Below are 16,182 nucleotides of genomic sequence, written 5' to 3'. Positions count from 1 at the left end.
GATGGGAATTGAACCTGGGTCGGCCACGTGCAAGGCAAATGCCCTACCCGCTGTGCTATCGCTCCAGCCCCTGTTGTTGATCTTTGTGAGTGCTTTATATATCTTGAATATCAGTCCTTTGTCTGATGCATTGTGTACAAAATTTCTACCAGTTAATAGGGTAACTTTAATTTTATTGTTTTTGTTTTCTGGCCACAGCCGGTGGTGCTCAGGGCTTACTCCTGGCTCTGCACTCAGAGACTACTTCTAGCAGGGGACCTGGGGACCATGTCTGGTGCCAGAGATCAAACCAGGGTCAGCACTTGCAAGGCAAACACCTTATCTGCAGTATTATCACTTTGACCTCAGGTGACTTTTTAATGTTCACCCACATTTCTTTTGCCATGCAGAAACTTAAAAACTTTATGTAGTCCCATTTTTTTTTAAATTTAATTTTTTATAGTAGTGTTAATGTTGTCCCACTGTATCTGTTTCCATCACCATTTCCCACACGACTACCACTGGCAACCTCATTTCTCTTGCAAGAGTCCAAGAGGTTTGTTTTTTTTTCTTCTGGATTTTTGGCTTTTAGGGTCTCACCTGGCGATGCTCAGGGTTTACACTTGACTCTACACTCAGAGATCACTCCTAGTGGTGCTCAGGGTATGGGATGCCAAGGATTGAACCAGGGTCTGCCACAGGCAACGCAAATGCCCAACCACTGTACTATCACTTTGACTCCCAAAGGTTTATTTTCGTCTACATTGTTCATTTCTTTGCTTTGTTCCTTTATATCCATGTGAATGAGATCATCCACCTGGGTGTGAGTGTTTACTTCCAGGCTATCAGTTCTATTCCACTGATCTGAGAGTCTGCTTTTATTTCACTACCACACTATTTTAATTAACATTGCTTGTTGCATAGCTAGATAATGCAATGCTGCCCATCTTTTCTATTTGTTTTTGTGCCACACCTTTCAGTGCTCAGGGGTCAACCCTCACAGTGCTTAGGGCACAATATGTGATATCAGGGATTGAGCTAACATTTTCCATATGCAAAGCAAGCACCTGTATTGACTCCTACATTATTTTTATGCTCTTCTTTCCTATCTTTTTTTTTTTTCTCAGAATTGCTTTGACTATTGAGGGAGTCTTATGGTTTCATACAAATTATATAGTTTTTGTTTGGTGTCCTTGAAGTATACCACTGGAATTTTGAAAGAGATTTCACTGATCTGTATAATGCTTTGGTTAGTGTAGTCTTTTAAAATATTTTAACTCTTCCAAGACTTGAACATGGAGTATTTTAATTTTCCTTGTGTCCTCGTCTATCTCTTTTAATAGTAACTAATGTTTTCAAGGTATAAGTCTTTTACTTACTTTGTTAATTTGGACATACCTGTTTTTGGACACAATTATAAATGTGATTGTTTTGTTTTAGTTCATTGTATATAGACATGCAACAGAAATTTTCTTGATGATTTTAGTTTTATACTTTAGTATATTGGTTTATTTTTCTTACATAATTGCCGTGACTGGAGCGATAGCACAGTGGATAGGGCGTTTGCCTTGCACACAGCCGAGCTGGGTTCGATTCCTCCGTCTTTCTTGGAGAGCCTGGCAAGCTACCGAGAGTATCCCGCCAGCATGGCAGAGCCTGGCAAGCTACCCGTGGTGTATTCAATATGCCAAAAACAGTAATAAGTTTTACAATGGAGACATTACTGGTGCCCACTCGAGCAAATCGATGAATAGCGGGATACAGTGCTACAGTGACAGTGCTACAGTGCTACATAATTGCTGTGACTAGGACATCCAACAGTATAATGAATAATAGTGGTAAAAGTGGACATTCTTGCCCAGTGTCTGATCTCAGAGTGAAGGCTTTCCATGTGTAGGATATGGCCTTTTTCATATTAACATAAGTTCTAGATATCCACATTTTGTTGAGTTTTACAACGAATGGGTATTTAATTTTATAATTTTTTTCTCCGAATTGATGTAATCATCTGATACTCATTTATCCTTTTTTTTTTTTTTTTGGCTCTTTGGATCACACCTTGGGGCAATGCTCAGGTGGGTCACACCTGGCTCTGCAATCAGGAATTACTCTTGGCAGTGCTTGGGAGACCATATGGGATGCTGGGGATCGAACCTGGGTCAGCTGCATGCAAGGCAAATGCCCTACCTATGGTACTGTTGCTCTGGCCCCATTTATCCTTATGTTTATGTGGTTTATTGCATTAATTGATTTGCTTGTGTTGAACCCTCTTTGCATCCTGGAGTGAGTCCCATTTGGTCATGGTTTATGACTCTTTGTGAAGTATTGTTCAATTTTGTTTAAGTGTTTTTTTGTTTTAGTTTTGGGACATAGCCAGTGGTGCTCAGGGGTCATTCCTGGCTTGGAGGGTTGCTCTTGGCAATACTCAAGGGATCGTGTGGTGCCAGGGATTGAACATGGGCCTTCTGCATGCAAAGCTTACTCTCTGACTACTGAGTTCAGTCTTCTTTTTATTTATTTATTTATTTATTTATTTATTTATATTTATTTTTTGAGGGTACAGTTACAGATTTATACATTTTTGTGCTCATGTTTCCCTCATACGAAGTTTAAGAGAGTTCAGTCTTCTTAAGCAGTATGATGTGATATTTCTTCTCTTAATGTTGTGCCATAAATCTCATAAATTATTTTATACTCTTTATTTTTCTTTATTGATGGTGTCTTATGCCTTGTCCTTAAAGTCAACAATCCAAGTTCTTTCATTCTATGTGCAGGTCCTGCTAATAAGATTTTTAGTTTAGCCACTGTACCCTTTAGCTCATTCATTTCTGTTAATTTTTTTCATACCTTATTTTAGACTTTCTCCAAAATTACTGATGGTCTCTTTCTTTTTTTTTTTTTTTTTGCTTTTTGGGTCACACCCAGCGATGCTCAGGGGTTACTCCTGGCTTTGCACTCAGGAATTACTCCTGGCGGTGCTTGGGGGACCATATGGGATGCCGGGGATCGAACCCGGGTCGGCCGCGTGCAAGGCAAACGCCCTACCCGCTGTGCTATCACTCCGGCCCCTGATGGTCTCTTTCAATGATAAATTTTCGCTGAATGTTGATGGGGTTGCTGCTTACAAGTCTTGCTCATATAGTCTAGAAAATTCTGCTGTTTGGGATTTTTCTAGGCTTTTGTCTCCATCCATTGTTGAGGGTGAATTTCTTTATTTTGTCTCTTTTCTGGTGCTATGGGTGGGCTATGAGCAGCATTCCAAGCATGAGCTGGCTTGAGGAATAATTGAGAGCTCATGCTTGCCAAATTGTGCTGATGCCTGTGGTTTTGTAATTGCTTGGGCCTGCATGTTTGCTGGTCTGTGGTTTCATGTTACCTATAGCAGTTAGAATGCTGCTGTGAATTTGCAGTCACAAACTTCCTATGTTACCTATATCCCTAAGGCTGGGCAGACCTGTGTTACACCCCTATAACCCTGAGCAACCCTGGTATCACTTAGGATATCTGTGTTTGACGGGATTGGGAGGTTTATGTTACCAAGTTCAAACCCTTCAGGGGAACTTGCTGCAGTCATTAATTTGATCATATCAGTGATCTCATGGAATGGATAATACAACAGGCAGAGATGGATCTGCCATCAGCTTTCCTTCAAAGATATGGGAAATATTTGACTTGTAGGCCGCATTAGTCCTGAAAAATCATGTGATCTGGCCTGGTTCATGATGGGACAGACACAAGTGCTTATCAACTGCCCTCAGCCCCAGCCCATATTCCTGTATTTTATGGCTTGAGAATGATATACAAATGATCCCTGGCAGAAAAAGTTTCCCCAACCAGCTGAAGACATCAACCAGCTGTAGAATGCTCCTTTCACCACACTGCCTAGAAATGGATGTGAGTTAGAGAAGCGAAGCTCTTTCATGTGTTTCCAGGTCTCGTTGAGGCAGTATTGCTCCGACCACTGCTGCTCTGCTCCCAACTTAGAGCGGAGGAAATTGTTCTCAGGTAGCTTCCTGCTCTAAAAAGGCTCAGAGCAAGTTTTCAGGGGACTGCTGAAGACTGAAAATCTTGCCAATTTCATAGATTTCCTCCAGCTTAGGTTTTGTTAGAGTGGAGATTAATTAAGCCCAGGTGTTAATTCTCATCTTGCCATTCTGTGTCTTAGTGCAAAGTTCTGAGCTTTATACCTTTGCTACGACCCCCCTCCTCACCTCCTCCCTGGGGACATACCCATTAGCTGTGAAATGTGTGCATCTGTGAGTTGAGTTCCACAGTAACCAATTTTCCAGAGCTGGTGAACTATTTGCCAGTCGATTTTCTCCATGAAGCCCTACATGAGATCATGCACGTAATTCAGGTATTCTGCAGTGTGTGTGTGTGTGTGTGTGTGTGTGTGTGTGTGTGTGTGTGGTGTGGTGTGTGTGTGTGTGTGTGTGGTGTGGGGTGTGTGTGTGTGTGTGTGTGTGTGTGTGTGTGTGTGTGTGTACAGGAGTGCTCACAGATTCTCTCTTTACAATGACCATTTGGTTGAAGGCAAAAAAACATCTTTCTCCCTCTCCTAATGACATTTAACCATCTCAATACTTCTTTCTTCTGTCGGGGCAATAATTGGAGGAGGGAGGTGCAGTTGTACACGTGTCTGGCTGTGCTGTTTGCACAGTTCATTGTAGTTCTCACATCAGGTTGTGGCTCTCAGAACCTTGTCTGCAGAGCTCATTGGCTGAGCGTTAGTTGCCCTTCTTTCTATGATGCTCACACAATACTTGCCGGGGTCACAATTCCAGGCTTGTGCGCCCATATGTTTTAGGTTCAATGCTCAACAGAGGTTGCACACATTTGTTGTGGTGCTTACACACTCCTCGCTGAGGAACACTCCCCGCAGTCCTGGGGGAGTCACAGAAGGTGTCAGACTGTACTCAGCAGATGTGATGACACTGGGACTGTGCTTGCAAGGTAGGTGTTCTAAGTCACAGAGCCCTTCCTCCCTCTCTGAGGTTTTGTTTGTTTTAAACTAGTAAAAAAAATTTCAAACTAAAAAAGTCCCCAAATTTTAGGCCCTACCAAGACACATCTTAGAGGCAGGAAAATCACATTTGTTTTTGATCATCATGAGGATATTCTTGTCCAGGTTGCCCACTAGTGACCGTCCCATGTTCCAGCTCTCTGTAACCAACTGGTACAAAGGTCTAAGTACCAAGTTGTACAAAGGCCTAAGTAAGGTAGCTTTTCTAAAAGCCTTAATTCTTCCCCATTCTCTTCCCTTTGTTGTTTTGATGATCAGGGGTCACATGCACTTGGTTAGAAGCACTTTGCAGGCTGGTGTGAGGGCAGGATTTAAGATGAATAGGAAGTGAATAGGACGCTAAGTGAAGAGGTCCCTGGACCTCCCACTCACACAGTTGATGCCTCAGGAGAAGACATTAGCAGTGGCCTGCCTCAGTCAGCCAGGCTGCTGTAACCAATGCCGCAGACCCAAGTCTCAGTGACAGCCATCTATTTCTCATACTTCTCTAAGCTGAAGCCCAAGATCAAGGTTCCAGCAGATTCAGTTCCTGGTAAGGACGCCTCACCTGATCTACAGGCAGTTGCTGACCCATCATGTCCTCACAGGCCCTTTCTTTGATATCCGCTTCTTCCTCTCGGTTGAAGTGGTCCTACCCTAATGATCTCAATTATCCCCCAAAGATCGGCTTGCAAATGCCACCTCATTGGGTTAAGGCTTCAGCATATAGATTATCAGGAGGGGGTACAAACATAACAGGGCTCACCATTTTCTTCTCTTGCTAAGCATATGCGAGTGCTGTAACTACTGTTTTTGTTTTGTTTTGTTTTGCACAGGAAAAATCTCTAACTGAACAGGAAGTGGCTGCTTTGCAGAGTGAATTGCAAGAGTCCCAGGAGGTGCTCTCTGCCCTTCAGGTGCAGAAAACTGAGCTTCAGACCCAGGTACTGCTCATCCCATCATCCGCTGCCCCACAGTGGGCATTCCTCTTTAATGTTTTTGTTTGTTTTTGAGCCACACTCGGTGGTGCTCAGGACTTACTCCTGAATCTGTACTCAAGAATTACTCCTCGCTGAGCTCAGGGGACCTATGGAATGCTGGGGTCAAGCCCAGGTTGGCCGCATGCAAGGGAAACACCTCACATGCTGTGCTATTGCTCTGGCCCTTATGCCTCAGTTTGAATCAGCTTTCAGAACACTTTTTATTCGGGTACCTGTACATGGTGAAAAGTACATAGGTATCCAGCCCAGCAAGTCCCTGCACATGTACCACACCTGTGTACTTGGATTTAGAAGTACTCTGTGTACTCTGATTTAGAAATGGGGCGTTCTGAATAGGGTACCGGTTCTTCCAAATTCTCCCAGAATTATGGGTTCCCCAGGATGTAGGATTTTCATGCCCACGTTGGAAATTTCTTGGGAAGTTGCAGGCAATGGGTTATGCTATATTTAGCTTTTCAGAGACATCCTTTAGGCTAATCACTGTTTGCCCCTCACCACAAACCCCCAAGAGGCAGGTGATTCCAATTTCTATAGATTCCACTTATTTTTTTCCAGGTTGTATTTTTTAAAAAAGAAAATAAATAAATTGACACATTGCTGGGATTTTACTTATGTTCAAATCTTTATTTCCCCTATGCCTCCTCATGACCTAAAATTTCTCCTTTGGGATTTGATTATAAGCCTTTGAAAGAGCTGCTGTGCTGGTGTTCACCTCTCCTTAGAATTTGTAGCTCACTTTTCCATCTACATGCCTGTTCAGTGTAAGAACTAAACAGCAACATTCAACCCTGATTCTAAGGTTCACGACTCCTTGATTAATCAACTCTGTATTTTCATCCCTCTCGATTCTTTCAAGTATTTCTTTACTTACTCCTGACCATTCCAATGTACATAAAATACTGTGCCTTCATATAGTCGGGAACAGCATTTCCAAATGTCAAAATAAAGTGGCATTAGTTTTTATATCTTTTAGAACATGAGAACAAAAAATTGTAAAAAAATAATTCTCCAGAAGGCATCATTTGTACTTTATGTTACGTTTTCTCTCTCCCATCACCAGTGCCTATTATATGTTACTTTGTCTCTATCTCATAACCACAACAATTTCCCCCCAAAGTCACAGTGAAATGGGGTGCACTTTGCGAGTAGTCAGTTTCCTCCAGACCTGCTCAGGATCTCATTTCTGGAACCTTCAGAGTTCAGATATTTTATTTCCTCCCCCACGATATACACATCGCCCCTTGGGACAACAACTCTCATTGGCCCCGGGAAGGAAACCAGGGTCTAGTGATTGTCCCTGAGGTAAAAAACCCCACAGCTTTATAAAAAAGTTAGGCTGCCCATAAAACACATGTTTCTTATGTGACAAACCTCCAGTCAAGGACCAGATGTGACATTTTGGATGCTTGGATCTGTTTTTTTCTGAGACCCTGAATGAATAAAAGGAGAGTGTGTTGTGTGTGCACATGTGCATGCATATATATCTACATGTGTGCATGCATGTATATATGTGCGCATGTTTGTATGTGTCTATGTAGTGCAAACATCCATACACATGTGTTTATGTGTACATACATATGTGCATATACTTACTGGGGTGTGTGTAGGAGAGGGACAGTGATATTGGAGAAGTGGTCACAAGTTCCAATATAGATATAGAGACATCATTTTCTAAACCATCTCTGGTTAGAACTCCTTTATTATTGGGTTGTAAAATGAATTGAGCTGAATGGATTGTCACAAAAGAATTGGATAACACTAGTCTAGGATAGAATAAGAAAGAATGAAGTGCATGACAAGTAAAAGATATTTTTGAAATTTTATTTTAAGGATATATGTTTATGTGTTAAAACAGATATGTGTTCAGATGTCAGATATATGTACACAAGCATACTTATTTGTGATTCATTTGACTGTCAAGGTGAAATGTGGTTCTCTTATGACCGTGCGTTAAAGTGGAAAAGTTCTGTCCTAGATACCGAGGAAGATGTGAGAGCCCGGCCTGATGTGGTATCCAGTTCCAGGTGGAACACATGACTTCTCTTCCTGTATACATGCGTGTTTGTAGAATATAAAAATAAGACATCTCATAAAGGATGGAAGTAGTGTCTGACAATAAGTCTATCTTGTTCACTTGTCATCACCTGAGCTATTATGGAGAAGAGCCTTTCTAGTCTTACTCTGAGGCTGTTGCTTTAAATTCAAATCTTGAGCTTCTTTTCTCATGACAGGCTCCCTGCTGACAGAAGAGTGAAGCCCCTGGATTCTTTCTCAGAAAAATATTAAAGGCATAAAATGGAAGTACATGTAATGAAAGGATAACCAATCTATAGAAATAGTTTTCAAAATATTACCACTCAGGAGCTGGAGTGACAGTGCAGCTGTCAGGCATGTGCCTTGCATGTGGCCAGCGAGAATTGGATCCCCAGCACCACATATGGCCCCAAACTACAACAAAACAAAAGAAGCAAAATGCTGCCAGTTAGTGCTGGAGAGATAGTCCAGGGGATAAGGCACTTCCCTGCTGCTCATCCAGGTCCTTGGCACTGCATAGGGTGCCACAAGCACGGCCAAGGGTCACTTCTGAGCACAGGGCCCGGCAGTGCTTAGGGGTGGGGGGCAATGCAGTGCCAAGAATGGAGCTAGAGCGCTGGTTCTCTGGTTCTCATAATATCCCATATCCTCACTGACATTATCAAATCATTTCCTGTATGGTAATATATATTTTATTTTAATTAAATTTGGAAGAATGTTATGAAATAAAGTTGGACAGACATACTTTGTTTTTTCACACCCACCTTTATTGCTCCTTGTAGACACTGCATTTTCATTTGAATATTTTGATTTAATTTTTAATTGAAGCACCCTAGTTTATACTAGTATGATTGCTTATGTTTTAGGTGTGCAACATTTCTGCACCACACCCACCACCAAAGTGCCAGTGTCTCTCTACACTCTTCAGGTCTGTCTTGCTGGCAGCCCCCATTCCTCCACCTGCTCGTCCCTCAGCCTAAGCTTAGTAACTTCAGTTCTGCTGTCATAGTTCGACTCTGTTTTCACTGGATGTTGTTTATTCCCTTGCTGTATTTCTTTAGTTTCATCCGTGTTGTAGCAAAATGCCAGATCATCTGTTTGTATTGCTGAGTAGTATTCCATCATTTGTAGATATCACCACTTCATTGTCTACTCACCTTGTGGAGTGCTGGGCATTTCAGTTATTCTCCAATCTTGGTAAATAGTGCTGCACTGGACATATGTGTGCCTATGGATTTTCTAATTAGTGTTTTTGATAGATACCAAGCAGTTGAACTGCTGGATCATTTACTAGCTTCTATTTTTTTTTTTTTTTTGCTTTTTGGTCATACCCAGTGGTGCACAGGATTAACTTTTGCTCTGTGCTCAGGAGTCACGTCACTCCTGGCAGTGCTGTGGGGACCATATGGGATGTTGAGAAGTGAACCCAGGTCAGCTGAGTATGCGCCTTACCCCCTGTACTATCTCTTACCCCTGTTTTAATTTTTTTTGAGAAAAAACATGCCATTTTCCATAGAGACTGAACCACTTTACAATTCAAGAGTAAATGATTATTTCATTTTTCCCACGTTCCCGCCCAGCACCAGCTGTTTCTGACCTCTTTGGTATAGGCTGTTCTCACTGCCGTTTTAAGTTGTGTCCCTGGTAAGGAGTGATGAAAACACTTCCACATATCTCTTGACCACCTCCGGGTCTCTTTTTAGCTAGTGTCTTTTCAGCTCTTATCCCTTTTTGTTTATGGACGTGCATGTGTGTGTGTGTGTGTGTGTGTGTGTGTGTGTGTGTGTGTGTGTGACATAGTTGAGGTTTGTGAGTGCTTTACATACCTAGGATATTAGTTCTTTTTCAGATGTATGGTATGCAAATATTTTCTCCCATTCCTTAGGGTGCATTTTTGTTTTAATGACAGTTTCTTTAACAGTACAGAAGTTTTGAAATCTGTGGTCCTACTTGTTTGTTTTTGTGTTTGTTTTATTTCTCAATGCAGTAGAAACACTGAAGATGCCTCAGTAATCAAGATATTACATTTTCTATGAAACTCTCCACTAGCAGAAAGATCAGAATTTGCTGAAGACTCTGATGAGAGTTAGCAATATTTTTTTGCAGTAATGTATTTAAAAATGAAGGTATAAATTTAAAAGTTTATTTGAGGGCTGCTGGAATGATAGTACAGCTGGTAGGGTGTTTGCTTTGCACATGGCTGACCTGAGTTCAATCCCTGGTATCCATATGGTCCCCCGAGCTCCTATAGGAAGACTCCTGAGTGCAGAGCCAGGAGTAACCCCTGAGCATGCCGGATGTGACCCCAAACCCAAATATGTATACATTTGGGTTTTGGGACCACATCTCATGGTTAACTCTGCCATGGAGTTTGGGAGTGACTCCTGTTGGGGTATGTTTTTAAGAAGAAAATGATGTTGCAAAGTCAATAGGTGACAGTATCATGTAAACATAAATTTTATACTCCAAGAAACCAAAAAATTTATGTCATTTGCTTTACTGCCACATTGTTGTTGTGCTCTGGAACTTGGAGGTGTGCCTGGATTAGCTGTGCTGCCATAGTGTAAGTGCTGGCGTAGAATTTTAAACAGTGCTCCTTTGCTCTCCCAGTTTTATAAGTGAGAGTTCAGATCAGTTTGATTGGACTCTTGGCCTGGGGAGGTCTCAAATGCTGACATAAGGTGTTGATGTGCCTACATCTCCTTATCTGGAGATTCTGCGTCTAGTGGGGACAGCCTTCTTCTGGTCTCATTCTAGAAGTCTCATTCTAGACTATCTGCTTCTCAGTCTATAATAATGTAGGAGTACTGCTATTTATTAAGCCACTGATTAAGCTGACTGAAGCAGGCATGAACTCCACATTACTTTTTTTAAAAAAATATTTTATTGAATATCTGAGAAATAGACATCACAAAGCTGTTCATAAATGGGTTTCAGTCATACAATGATCCAACACCCATTCCTCCATCAGTGTATATTTCCCACCACCAGTGTCCCCCATTTCCCTCCCCACCCCCCACGCCCAGCCTCCCTCTATTTTTGTGCATTATGGTTTGTAATACAGGTACTAAGAGGTCATGGTGTTCAGGGCATTCAGAACTTTTATCAGGACTATAAAACTGGGATAGCTTTTTAACTGGTGGCGGTTTTGGGATATGGATATGACTGCAGAGGCTTCCAAAAGTACAGGGAGGTAGGGGGAAGTAGCCCATCCTGACCCCAGAAAGTCTGAAAATTTCAGTCACAAAGTCCACATACCAGAAATTTCAGCAGATTATATCTCTGTGAAGTCTGTCCTGATATGGTGGAGTCGGGCTGGGGGTACGGTGGTACTTTTGGATTGTGGAAGCAAGAGGCTGCCGGGGGCTCTGCTTGAGCGGGCACCAGGCTGACTGTCCTCCTCCTGTTTATTCCAGTCTTTCAGTCATGTGTGGGTCTGAGATTAACTGATGCTTTTAATCTCTTTCGAGATTTATTTATGGGTCTCTGAAGCAAGGCCAATGAATGAGCTTGTATAACTGAGCCAGAGGTGGTTTGTGGGCCTGACTCCCACATACCTAACTTTTGGAGATTTAATATATTGGGAAACTTGTTCTCAAGTTGTTAGAGTAAGGCCAGAGGCACAGTGACAATTTTGGGTTATCAGAAAGCCTGGAGTCACCATCAGGCTGCTGACGCATTTGCCCCACAGGTACAGGTTGACCTGTACAGGTGGCACTGAACCCCCTAACATATTTTTTAAAAAAATTTTTAATTAGTGAATCACCGTGAGGGTACAGTTACAGATTTATACACTTTTGTGCTCATGTTTCCCCCATACAAAGTTCGAGAACCCATCCCTTCACCAGTGCCCATTCTCCACCACCAGTAAACCCAGTGTCCCTCCCACCCTCCCCAGTCCCGTCTCCCCCCACCCCAAACTGCCACTGTGGCAGGGTATTCCCTTTCGTTCTCTCTCTCTGATTAGGTGTTGTGGTTTGCAATAAAGGTGTTGAGCGGCCATTGCGTTCAGTCTCTAGTCTACATTTGGCACGCATCACTCCTCCCCCGCATGACCTCTGACCACATTTTACTTGGTGTTCCCTTCTCTGAGTTGCCCAGAGTGAGAGACCAGCCTCCAAGCCATGGAGTCAACCTCCTAGTACTTATTTCTACTATTCTTGGGTGTTAGACTCCTAGTCTATTATTCTATATTCCACAGATGAGTGCAATCTTTCTATGTCTGTCTCTCTCTTTCTGACTCATTTCACTTAGCATGATACTTTCCATGCTGATCCACTTATATGCAAACTTCATGACCTCATTTTTTCTAACAGCTGCCTAGTATTCCATTGTGTAGATGTACCAAAGTTTCTTTAACCAGTCATCTGTTCTCTGGCACTCGGGTTTTTTCCAGATTCTGGCTATTGTAAACAGTGCTGCAATGAACATATAAGTGCAGATGTCATTTCGACTATACATTTTTGCTCCTCTGGGATATATTCCCAGCAGTGGTATTGCTGGGTCAAATTGGAGCTTAACCTCTAGTTTTTTGAGAAGAGTCCATATTGTTTTCCAAAAGGGCTGAATCAGCCGGCATTCCCACCACAAGTGTAGAAAGGTCCCTTTCTCCCCACTTCCTCTCCAACTATAGTTGCTTTTGTTCTTTTGGATGTGTGCTAGTCTCTGTGGTGTCAGGTGGTATCTCATGGTTGTTTTGATCTGCATCTCTCTGATGATTAGTGATGCAGAGCACTTTTTCATGTGCCTTTTGGCCATTCGTATCTCTTCCTTGGAAAAGTTTCTGTTCATTTCCCCCTAACATATTTTTGATGGAACTAATTTTTGTGTTGCAGAGGGATTGAGACACATTACTGCTGGTGGGCTGGTAGCCCACTGTCTTTGGTTGGTGGCTCCCCTCATCTTCACAAACAGCAGTGATTATATTCAGTCTTTTGTGACACAGCTATTCTCCTTGACTTTTGCTTTTCAGGGGAGCTTGGGAAAGGGTGTTGGGTGGGTAGGACAGTGGCCTTGCATGGGCCTGACCCACATATGATGCCCCAAGCACTAACAGTCAGGAGTAAACCCTGAGCACTCTCAGGTGTAGCACTCAAACCCAGAACCAACCAACCAAACAGAACCTCCCATAGCAGCGTCTTAAGATCTGGGCCAAGACCAAGCAGTATTACCCAGAGACTTGTCAGAAATACAAATACACAGGCCCTTGGGGTCAGAGCGATAGTCCAGTGGCCAGGGCAAGCCCTGCATGTGACTGACCCAGGTTTGATCTTTTGGCACCCCGTAGTTCCCGCAGGTGTGATCCCAGAGTGCAGAACCAGGAGTAAGCCATGAGCACCACACCAGGTGTTTCCCCCCCAAACAAGCAGACAAAAACAGTAAATGCACAGGCCCCTCTCGGCCCTGCTGCCTCGGGAACTCTGGGCTGGACGTTCATAGCCTCTGGTTGGTTCTGCAGGCACAAGTTGGGAAACACTAGTCCAAGGACAGAGGGATGGCCACAGGATGGAGGCCGGTAGGCTCTGAACGCAGAGCATTCACAAACGCTCTGCAGATGGCACTGCTTACAGGAGGAAGAGAAAGGAGAGGCACTTTCAGTATGCTAAAATTGCATTCATCCGGGAGTCTCTGGAAGTCACGCCTTTCATTGCCAACTGTGCAATAATGTCAGTCAAAAAGTAGCTTATCTCCTCCTGAAAGTCACTTAGCACCACCTAGTGTTAGAGTTTGGTAAGACAGAAATACTTGATTGCTTCCTTTTTATAAAATGACCTTGGGCGCCAGAGAGATAGTACAGTGAACAGGATGTTTGCCCTGCATGCAGCCAACTTGGATTTGATCCCTGGCACCCCATATGGTCCCTTGAGCCCCACCAGGAGTGATCCCCGAGTTCAGAGCAGGAGTAAACCCTGAGCACTGCTGGGTGTGGCTCAAACACGCTCTTTCCCCAACCCCTAAATGACCTTGGATGCAGAGGAACCAGGGGGAATAGGAGGGTAGAGGAAGCCACCTCATCAGATGGGCTTCCTAGGTGACATCGCCTGGGTTCCTGTTGACCTGGCTGAGTCTTTTTTTTTTTTTTCAGTTTATTGAATCGCCGTGAGAACAGTTATAAAGCTTTCATGTTTGAGTCTTGGTCATACAACGATCAACCACCCATCCCTTCACCAGTGCACATTTTCCACCACCCAAAACTCCAGTATCCCCTCCCCCCATCCCACCCTTACCCCTGCCTGTGTGGTAGAAAATTTCCACATTACTCTCTCTCTACTTTGATTAATTTCAATATTTTGAACCGGTCCCACCATTATTATTTGAATTTTCCCCCAACACTCAGACCTGCCAAAAAGGCAATGTTAGACAGTTCATTTTGTATTGCTGGTTATGAGTAGCATATCATGTCTGGAATTATAAAATTTTAATACTTAGAAGTCTGGAGAGATTTCTACCAAGAGCTGAGATTTGTTTGTGTATCTCTGGGATCATGGCTATTAGGGAGCTTAATAAGTAGCCGGGGGCCATTCGTGGGCATCATCTCAGGGTCCCGTTGGGGCGGGGGAGGAGAAGGACCGGCTCCTCTCCTATCCCATGAGGCCTGGCATATGTTGTCACTGCTGGCTTGTACCTGGGTTTTCCATTGAGCTCTAGAAGATGGCGGCCACCGGGCTTTCTGGGGAACAGGTGGGGATGGCTTGGGCTGAGTCATTTTTTTTCTGCCAAGTTCAACCTGAGCAGAGCACGATGAAGATACTCTTTTTTTTTTTTTTAAATTTTTTATTAGTGAATCACCGTGGGGGTACAGTAACAGATTTACAAACTTTCGTGCTTGAGCTTCAGTCACATAATGATCGAGTACCTGTCTCTCCACCAGTGTTCATTCTCCACCACCAATGATCCCAGCATCCCTCCCACCACCCCACTCCCTCCCCGCCACACCACCCCGTCTCTGTGGCAGGGCATTCCCTCTGGTTCTCTCTTTCCTTTTGGGTGTTGTAGTTTGCACTAGAGGCATTGAGTGGCCATTGTGTTCAATCTATAGGAAAAAACCCAAGTGCCCCAGAACCGATGACTGGTTAGAGAAACTTTGGTACATCTAAACATTGGCACTCTTATCCTTGGCTATTCCCAGTCTAGCAGGAAGAACAGAGAGAAGAGGCTCAGCATCCCCCTTGTTCAGAATGAAGCTCAAGCTGCCGCAGAGTCCACATCCTCCATGTGTGTGGTGTTCTGGGAGCAGGCCAGGGGTCTTTGTTCTGATGCCATTGTGAATGACTAGCAGAACGGGGGCCACAGGGTTGCTCCAGCCAGGGCTCCTGAATATTTGGTTTGTATGTGGAGTCTGTATTCTTGGGGGAAGGGTGGCCGGGGTGCTTGGTCCCTCACCCTCCATGCTACGTGGGGCTTGTTTCATTTGGGGGAGTGGATGTGAGCACTGTAGGTGAAGCATGGAGTTTAGCGTCTCTGTCCCAAGGCAGAGAGCAGCAGCTGGCTGACACCTGTTGGGGACTTGCCGTCCTTCTTGCTTATTTTGCAGGTTCCTTAGTTATGTTGATCTGTGGGAACATCTGGCAGAGGAGGGTGATAATTTCCTCGGCAACCTCAACTACAAGGGTGTGAGAGTAGCAGGAGTGCAGGGCTCCTTGCCCCATATTATTAGCTTTATTATTATTATTTTTTTAAATCAAGGGGTGGCATTAAGGCATCTTCCTAGTGTCCTTTTGGCTGCCCTTCTGCAAGTGCCCTCATGTGTCAGCCGTTCTTCTTTTCCTCACCTTAACTCCCCTGCAGTTCACAGCACCTGTTGCTTGTTAGTTTTTTCCTGAAGATGCTTTTCCTTCTTCAGTAAGCAGGACCAGCTCCTAGAAACCTTCTGGGACTTCCTCCAGCACCCCAGGCCTTTTCACCTTCTTTGTATTCTCTTGGCACTTCCCTTCCCTTCCCTCCCCTGCCCAGGCCATCACGGATGTGTAAGAAGTTGAATTCAAGTTATCTGTCTAGTTCTCCAGGCTCAAAGCGTGATCCAGCGAGTAGTGCCCTGAGTATCACCCAGGACCTGGTGGGAAATGCAGAAACTTGAACCAGAGCCAATACCTTGCATTGGCCAACCTGGCTTCAATCCTCAGCACTGTGTATGGATCCCTGAGTCCCAGAAGGAGTGATCCCTGA

At 43.7% G+C, this 16,182-nt stretch overlaps 1 protein-coding gene across 1 annotated transcript in view; it reads left to right on the top strand.

Annotated features, from left to right (window-relative positions):
• Positions 1-16,182, top strand: part of BFSP1 (beaded filament structural protein 1) — a 45,258-nt gene that overhangs the window by 20,209 nt on the left and 8,867 nt on the right. Inside the window, exon 5 of the mRNA XM_004610970.2 lies at positions 5,818-5,925. Coding sequence (XP_004611027.2) covers positions 5,818-5,925 — 108 coding nt within the window. The remainder of the gene's footprint in view (positions 1-5,817; positions 5,926-16,182) is intronic.

Source organism: Sorex araneus, chromosome 3 (genome assembly GCF_027595985.1).
Source record: "Sorex araneus isolate mSorAra2 chromosome 3, mSorAra2.pri, whole genome shotgun sequence".
NCBI lineage: Eukaryota > Metazoa > Chordata > Mammalia > Eulipotyphla > Soricidae > Sorex > Sorex araneus.
Note: the sequence above shows the minus strand (reverse complement) of the source record. Positions and strands in the feature narration are given on the sequence as shown.